The 9,372-nt window shown below is 35.8% G+C and overlaps 1 protein-coding gene across 1 annotated transcript; it reads left to right on the forward strand.

The window, feature by feature from the left end:
- Positions 1-212: 212 nt before the first annotated feature.
- Positions 213-3,096, forward strand: LOC132271932 (valerianol synthase TPS1B-like). The gene is made up of 7 exons (XM_059773434.1): positions 213-415; positions 539-815; positions 1,028-1,403; positions 1,496-1,714; positions 1,811-1,949; positions 2,044-2,292; positions 2,556-3,096. Exons 1-7 carry the CDS (start codon positions 296-298, stop codon positions 2,853-2,855), a joined length of 1,680 nt encoding a protein of 559 aa, XP_059629417.1. The 5' UTR covers positions 213-295; the 3' UTR covers positions 2,856-3,096.
- Positions 3,097-9,372: the final 6,276 nt, after the last annotated feature.

Here is a 9,372-nt window from a genome sequence, read left to right on the forward strand (position 1 = left end):
TACTACGTTTGTTAATATATAAATATATTGTGCCAAAATATACGGAGGTAGGGGCTATGCATGCCGTCTATACTTTTAGTCTACAAAGCCGTCCCAATAATTTTCTTCTACCCGTCACAATGTCACAAAAGAACAAAAGACTTGTCAACTAAATTATATTTCACGTTGGAGTATGAGTACCCCATTCCTTCCTATAAATATGCATGTAGATGAAGTGTATATTGCATAGCTGATAGCCCTTACATTTAACTCTTGATACAAGTAAAACTTAGTCACCTCGTACTTACATCTTCAAATGGCCTCCGTTGAAGTTGCTAATCCGATGAACTGCAACCCCGACACTGTCCGTCCCGGAGCAAACTTTGAGCCTAGTTTATGGGGTGATCGTTTCAGTTCATTCTATCTAGATAACGAGGTAACATTCATGTGATTTTTATATATACACACACAAATATATATTTTTATATGTATATGTAATAGGTAATATCTTGTTATGTATTGCGTTGTATAATTGTGTTGCTCTTATTTGGGTATGCAGGCATATGAAAGGTATGCTAAAGAGGTTGAAGTGCTGAAAGAAGTAGTTCGAAGTATGCTAATAGATGCAAAAAGTAAAGCAACAGAGAAAATGAATTTGATTAACACACTCGATCGCCTTGGTATCTTCTATCACTTTGAGAAAGAGATCGATGAGCAGTTGAAACAAATCTTTCACTCTCATGCTCAATTCGAAAATCATGAAGAATACAATGATTTGAACACTGCTGCAACTCATTTTCGAGTATTCAGACAATATGGTCATAAAATGCCTTCTGGTAAGCTCCTCATCACACACACACATACATATATATATCAATCAGAGCATGCGCGCATTCACACGTACCTATACATATAAAAGCAAGAAATCATATATATGCACAGCATTCACACGTACCTATACATATAAAAGCAAGAAATCATATATATGCACAACATTCACATCACTTGCACACATGGCTGATACTGTATATGATGGCTTATGAAACAGATGTCTTCAACAAATTTAGAGACAGCAACGGTAAATTCAAGGAAAACCTCACTCGGGATGTAATGGGTATGTTGAGCTTGTATGAAGCCGCGTTCTTGAGGACACATGGAGAAGATATTCTAGATGAGGCTCTTGCTTTCACAACCGCTCACCTCAAGTCTGTGGATACTGATGCACTATGCCCTTTTATTGCAAAGCAAGTAATTCATGCCCTAGAGCAACCCCTCCGCAAAGGCATCCCAAGATCAGAAGCAAGGCATTACATCTCTGTCTATGAAGAATGCGATTCTAAGAACGAATTGTTATTGAAGTTTGCGAAATATGACTTCAATCTGGTACAGTTGTTGCACAAGCAAGAACTTTGCCACATGTCAAGGTAATGAGCAGATTTATGCCTATGTGTGTAGTGATCAACACAAAGATAATTCATTTTTAATAAATTTAATTTATCTCTTCTATTGTATATAGGTGGTGGAAAGACCTAGAGTTTGAAACAAAACTTCCTTATGCGAGGAACAGATTGGTTGAGTGCTATTTCTGGGCTATGGCAGCGTATTTTGAACCTCATTACACGGTTCCACGGGTCATGCTCGCTAAAGTTATTGTTATGTCTTCGGTTCTTGATGACACATATGATGCATATGGTACACTTGAAGAGCTTAAACCTTTTACAGAGGCAATACAGAGGTATAATATTTACACCCCAAATTCTTTTTTTCATTGTGGATGATTATGTTTGATCTTCAATTGAATGAATATGGAAACCGTGTTGTTAACTTTTAGGTGGGATTGGAGTGCCATGGATGATCTTCCAGATTACATGCAGGTATTCTACAGAACTCTCCTAAATCTCTATGAAGAATTTGACAAGGAAGTGTCAAAGGATGGAAGATCGTATAGCGTTGAGGGCTCGAAAATTGCTGTAAGGCTATTTCTATTTTTTTTTTCTTTCTTTTCTACTGTTTTATTATTTGTTATGACAAGTAACTCATATACTCACTTTTGTTCAATGCCAGTTTAAAGAACTATCAAGCAGTTACTATTTGGAGGCTAAGTGGTACAAAGAAGGATACGTGCCATCTTACGATGAGTACATGGTCAATGCGCTTAAAACCGCAGGTTATTACTTGGTCACAGTATCATCCTATTTGGGCATGAGAGGGATTGCCATGGCTGAGGTATTTGACTGGGTAGTAAAGAAACCTAAAGTTTTGGTTGCTTCGTGCAAAGTTGTGAGGCTCATGGACGACATAGTAGACTATGAGGTATATATATACACATTTATATAATACGTAACTTGATGCATTTGAAAAAAAGAACATGGATCTTTTCCCATCCTACATCCTGTATATTCCTATGCACTAGTAAATTAGCTGCACAACACACTACATCACAATGCAATACGCTATATCACGAGATGGAGATGAAAAAAATGGATAACGAAATGCCATTTGTATACATACAATTGTGGTCCTATGTTATAATGTAAACATCTTAATTAACAGTTATAAATCTTTAATCTTTGTAGGAAGATCTGGAGACCGGAAATGTTGCTACCGGGATTATATGCTACATGAGGCAGAATCCCGGCAAGATGACAAAAGAAAAGGTTGTTGATGTATTCAATAAAGGGGTTGCAGATGCGTGGAAAGATATCAATGAGGAATGCCTCAAGCCAAACTACATCTCCAAGCATATCCTAAGGAGAAGTGTCAACCTTACCGGATTAGTGGATTGCTTCTTCAAGACTAGTGATGGATATACTCATCCTGATAAAGTGTGGAAATATCATGTCGTCTCATTGTACATCGATGCCATACCCATATGAGCATGGATATGTATGCTGCTAAGTGCTTGTATTGAGTTTAATTTATACTTAAATACTTGTATGAAGCATGAATAAATCTTGTCTAGCAGATAACAGAGTGGTTTGTACCTCGTTCATTAATTTATTTCTTGAATTCAGATCCGTTTGATGTAATGAAATGGACTGAATGTGTACGACAAATATGTGTCAATGTAACATGAATTTTTTTATACTCTAATAAAATAATAGAATAATTTATCTACTGTAAAGATATTTGTGCTGTTTTGGGGTTTATGTCAACTAAGTACCCCCTTATTTCTTGTTGCTCTCTAGTTTTCTTCTTTCTTTTTTTTCATCAATAATCAGATTCCTGTAGGAGGTGTACACTAAGTCACACAATCCTTCTCAATAGGTGTCACTCTTATTCTTTGAACGCGCTTCCGCTCTCACGTTCCGTGCACGCTCTCGTTCAAAATTTCACTACTTATAACTTAATTATGCCGCTCTCACGCTCCCGTTCTTGAATTCGCTCTCACTCTCACTCTCACTCCTACTACCACTTTATGTGACTTAAGGTGGATACAGACAGTTTTGAAAAGTCTATATAAAAAAAAATGAGTGTTATTGAAGTCCAAAATTTAGGCCCACTGAATATTGGAAAAAGGAATATGCCATACCCATATGACCATAAATATCTTCATGAGGGTCCATATGTTCTTATATCTTCAATGCTCATAATTGACTGCAAATGTTTATTTTATAAATAGAAGAAATGTCTAAGATCCCAATTAATGTATTTGAATGGAAAGAGACAATTCAACAACAAAACTCCTACAAGGGCTGCCTTTCATGTTCTTCAATGATTTCAACTTTCCTGAGTCCATAATTTGACCGACTTTTCTTATTTCATATCCACATACACTTGATAGTCTTATAGATCTTTGTGCCATAGGGGGTTACGCATCCATGACCAGTTTATGGTTTTATTCGATTTCCATTCCGTCTTTTGTGACTCTTGTTTTGACCTTGTGCGCCATATAAATTTGTAATTGATATTGTTATTAAAATATTATTTGTGCTATTATCTGTGATTCCAATTAATATATTCGAATGATTGTAATTGAAATACATTAATTGTTTGTCGCAATTTTTTTTTTTTTTTTTTTTTTTACGCCAAACGAAAAACCATATCATTCACAAGGAGGAAAAATACAGTCAGAGCTAAGAGCGTCTAGCAGTCACGTGGGCCAGACACTCCACTCGAGATCAGAACATGCGGCTGCAAGAGCCTTTTTGCTCAACAAGTTAGCTACAACATTACCTTGGCGAGGCACCCAAGCCAAGGAGGAACCAATACATAAACAAAGGAGAGAATAAACATCGTGAAAATGAACACATAAAGCCTCATCAGTTGCTTGGAGGCGCATAACAGGCTGACAATCCCCTTCCACGATGACATTGTGATACCCCCAAAGTCGGAGAAGAGATAAACATTCCCGAAGAATTAAGCCTTCCACTAGAGAAGGACTCCCCACATTGGAAAAGAAGAGTGAGGAAACTGTAATAGGCTGCCTAAAGTGGTTGCGCAAAATCATCCCACCACCACATAATTTTCTAGAAGAATCAAAGGCGGTGTCAAAGTTCAGTTTGAATGATCCCTCATCTGGAGCCTGTGGTGGGGGTTGGGGGTGCCCAATATTTTTTATTACTGTGCTACTCCTTAAATACGATAAAATTTCAGTTTGAATTGTTAGATGGAGGCTTCTATGTTCTTCAATTATTGTATCTTTCCTGAGTCCATAATTCATTTCCACACATTATAGACTTATTGATTTTTGTGCATGGAGGGGGGACCAGGATCACCTCCAGTCCAACAGTAGCCCATTTCCTCCCTTTTGTGTTAATGAACAGTAGTTACTAAGGTGGGTAAAAATGTTTATTTGTTTTATACACAATTTCCATATATATATATATATATATATATATATGTATACAGTGTTCACAAATACTATTTCTTCTTCCCTCCCTTATTTTCAACAACCCATTTCAGCAACCCAAATCCCGCCATTTCAGCAACCCAGATTTTGATTTTTTTCTACAATATTGTTTCTTTCCAAAATATTTCAACAACCCAGATTTTGCAGTTTGCGTAGAGATTTGGAACGCGAGAAGGACGATTAATGATATTTCAATCAACCCAAATCCCGCCTTGCTTAAATTTGCCTAAAGGTTTCAGAGAGAGAAAGTTAGAGAGAGAAAGAGATCGTTGTTTACTTATTTTCTTCTTTCAAATCTCGATTTCTCTTTGATTTGTTTCCAAAACGAATCACAAACAAATCACACATCTATTTCTCAATTACTTTATTTTCATAAATTTTTACTTCCCTTTCTTCATATACTAGGTCATTTTATTCCAAATTAACATAGCAATATTGGAATAGAGCAACATCTGAATTGGCATGGTTTTTTTGTTTAATTATTTGTGTACTGCATAACATCTCAAATAGTTTGTAATTTAAGTCAATATAAGTTGTACGCAACATCCCAACATAATCCTAATAAATTATTTGTACATAACATCCCAACAGTTTGTAATTTAAATCAGTATAAGTTGTACGTAACATCCCAACATAATCCTACTTAACATCCCAAGCAATACGTATTTTGTATCCCAAGCAGTACTAACTATATTTCATGCTTATGTTATATGTAAAATCCCAACAAAATTCTACTAAAAAGAGTGCGAACCAGTGATGTTTGTGCTCTTTAATCAGATAAGAAAAAATAGACCAAAAATCGAGATTTACATGAATAAAGCTTAGATCTATGAATGATACTCTGGAGTTTCTGCATAATACTCCAGTGAAATTACATGGGTTTTTGGAGTATATTTGGGTTTTGAAGTGAAGCTTTGAAGTTCAAAAGTTACTGTGAGTCTTTGGAGAGTCCATTAATGGAAGCTGATGAAGCTTTTAAAGAGAGAAAGGAAGAAAACAACATATTTTGGAAGAAGACAGGCGTATTTTGGATACAATATTTAAATGTGTTTATATATATGGAATACAATATTTAAAGCTTTTATATATGAAATACAAGGGTGGTGAAAATTTAGTTACCCAAGATTTTTAATTGATGTGGCCAATTCTCCTTCACTTATTCCAAAATGGTGAAAATGGCCTACTATTTCACTGGAGGTGATTTTCACCCTATGGAGGGGTATGCTATGCGGTGGCTATGCCCCTCTTTCTAACTACCACATCATCTATCACTAGTTTATGGTCTTGATCGATTTCCATATCTCCTTTTGTGACTACTTTTTTTTTTTTTTTTTTTTTTTTTTTTTTTTTGTTTAATGTTAAGCAAATTTTATAAAGTAATAAAAGATACACCGCAAAGGCAAGAAGTGTATCATAATGAAAGATCGCCGATCAAAGCAGAGCTTCTCTGCATCCTCTGTTCATCATCTAGTCCGGCTGTCTTGGAGTTGTGAATGAAATTTATCTGATCAGATTACATGAAAGACATCCTTAAACGTAGTGTCTGTTGAAAAATACAACCACTATCATATCGCGAATTCTTTCAAAAGATGTTTATGCAAGGACATGAATATCATATGTGACAATGTGAATATCCTGTGAAAGGGTGGTATATTGTTGTATGCAGAGCCCTGTATCTCATTAACATTGATGTATAAAGAATGTACATCAGTATATCAATAAAAACCAAGAGGTGTGGTAGTTATAGACTAAACAGACATCTTGTATGACAAGAGGTCACGTTTTGACTAATAATGGAAAGGTGCAATGGATGGAACATTTTTGTAAATAGACATACCCAATCAGGGGTGGAGCTAGGATTTGAATTCAGGGGGGCATAGTGGGAATATATTTTTAAAAAAAAATAAGAATAAGAAGAGAAAAAGGTAAAAAAAAAATGAATTTTAAAGGAAACAAATTAGAGCATAATTAAATAAGGAAAATTGAACCTTTTTAAAAAGGTAATTAAAGAAATTTAAAGTGTAAAAGATAAAAAATAGAAAAAGTTTAAATAAATTTTGGAAACTAATAATTTTAAGGGGAACATAATATACAAATTTCTATATATATATGTTAAAAAAAATAAATTAAAAACCATATATATACATAGGGCGGAGCCAGGCTAAGGGGCCTGTTCCCCCCCTAGGCACAAGCTGGCTTCGCCCCTACACCCAATAACTAAAAGACACCAGTTTCTCTATAAATACCCATGCTGCTATCATTTTAATTCGTTAATTTTTCCATTCTCTCTCTGCCCTCTCTCAACTTGAACCTAACCCAAGTGTGTGTGGGTTTAAGCCATATGGTCAAATGGTTCGAACAATTAAACCAAACATTTATAGCAATGAACCATATTGCAATTGGTCTAAGCCAAATGGTTCGGATTGAACCCAATTCATTTTTTATGTAGGAGAGATACATTTTTGAGTCATAGAGAGTATTACATAGAGGAGGTTCGTTGTATTTATAAGTTTGAAGTGCTGCTACTGGTGGATGTAGATTGTTGTATCCTGAGAGACAAGCACCATTGAGTCCGTCAACACCATATGGATGATCTTGCATGGATGGATTACATGGCTGCATTTTGAGTGCATGGATGAATGCATTTGATGGATTGCCATGCATGGTGGTTCCAACCATCCATCCATCATGTAAGATTGCAACAAAGAAATGCATGGAATGCATGCAACATAGAAATGCATGCAACATAAAAAAAATGCATGCAACATAGAAATGAATGGAATGTATGCAAGCAAGGTGTCTATGCATGCAAAAATGCAATATTGCATGGATGAACTTTCAACTTTTGAACTTCAATCCATTCTAATGCAAGGAGGGAAAATTGTCAAACTCTACACTTCATTGCAATGCATGGAAAATTTAGAAATTTTTTCAAATTGAGCAAATTTTTTTTGTTTTTTTTTTTTTTTTTTTTTCAATGAGTGCATGGATGATTTCAAGAAGATTTCCCAACTTTTGAAACCTCACACAACGCATGGATGATTTTGAGAAAATTTTCAAGCTTTGGAACATCTCTTCAATGCATGAATGAGATAAAGAACATTTCAACAATGCATTGAAGATGAGAGGTTATGCATGTGAGTGCCATGTCGAAAGTCCGAGAAAATTGCCTGATAAAGCCGGAAACTTCCGGGAATGAAAACAAGAGGTGAGAAGGTCTAAGAAGCCGGTCTAAAATTGTGGAACACAACTGAAGAGCATTAAAAAAAAAATCAAATTTTTGGCTTTTCGAAACTATTTCACAGAAAATTTCAAGGCTCAGGCAATTGAAAGGAGGGAAGCTTGGAAATTGAAAGAATTGCTTCCCATGAGTGCTAAATTTAGCGTCGATAGCTAGACGCACCGAGATCAGGTTAGTCCTCATCACCCTATACCATGTCTCTCAAGAGATTCAAGCTTCCCTAAATAAGAAAGTTCTTTTAGAAGCGGAAGAAAAAGAGCTTGAAGACAAAAGTTAGAAAGAGGTAATGGAAAGACCTCTATCCACTCTTCATCCTCAATGAAGAATTTTGGATTATGGGGCTGATTTGGATTATGGGAAGATGGATTAAGTGAGGGCACACCTAGCAAAGGTTTTTGAAAAATCATATTTAGCACGGGAATGCCCGGAGAATTGTCCTTCAAACTTTCAACATCCTCCTCACACTTATCCGGTGGTTCGGGCTCAACAGTTTGAGATAACTCAAGTGAGGGAATGGGATGAGATGCAAGCTCCCAAGAAAGAGATGCATTTGATGTTGACAAAGGAAGAGAATAAATAGGAGGAATATCAAGCAAAGAATTGACCTCGCAAACAGAATTGGCAACATCAAAATCCTCATAATTAAAATGAGCTAAGTATGTTTTTAGAGGATCCTCCATTAAAGGAGGTGCATCAAGCAAGGGATTATGTAGGGGCTGTGCTGGATTTTTATAGGATACAATCTCATCATCATTAATTTCCTCATTTTGAACCACAAATTCTTCAATTTTTTGTGTGGCGACAATTTGATCTTCACCCACTATTTCTTCATTTTCATATGCGGTAACCACTTGAACATTCTCGTGATGAAAATTACTAGAAGTAAACTCATCATTCATAGAATTCTCTTTTGGATTGACCACAAGTTCAATTGGAAATTCTTCTTCCTTTTCCTGATTTAGAACATCAACCATTTGTTGAATTTGGGCTATTTGGTCATCTAAATCAACTCTAGATTGGGAATGAGAATAAGCGGTGGATTGCATGCTAACAATGTCATCCAACATTTGCTTGTTGGACTCCATCATTTGCGTATGCATAGACTCTATCATTTGTTCGTTGGCAGCTATTAACTCATCCAATGGAGAACTTAGAAAAGGAGAAGAAGAGGGCTGGAAATAATGATCATTGGGTTGAAAATTGGAGTGAAAATGTTACCCAAGAGATTGTGGTGGTGAATTTCCTATGTCATGCCACAAGAAGTTTTGATGATCTCCTGAACCCGAGTTATAACCATTGA

The sequence above is a fragment of the Cornus florida genome, unplaced genomic scaffold, assembly GCF_030987335.1.
Source record: "Cornus florida cultivar Cherokee Brave unplaced genomic scaffold, ASM3098733v1 CherokeeBrave_3.0.0_Hap2_Chr08, whole genome shotgun sequence".
NCBI lineage: Eukaryota > Viridiplantae > Streptophyta > Magnoliopsida > Cornales > Cornaceae > Cornus > Cornus florida.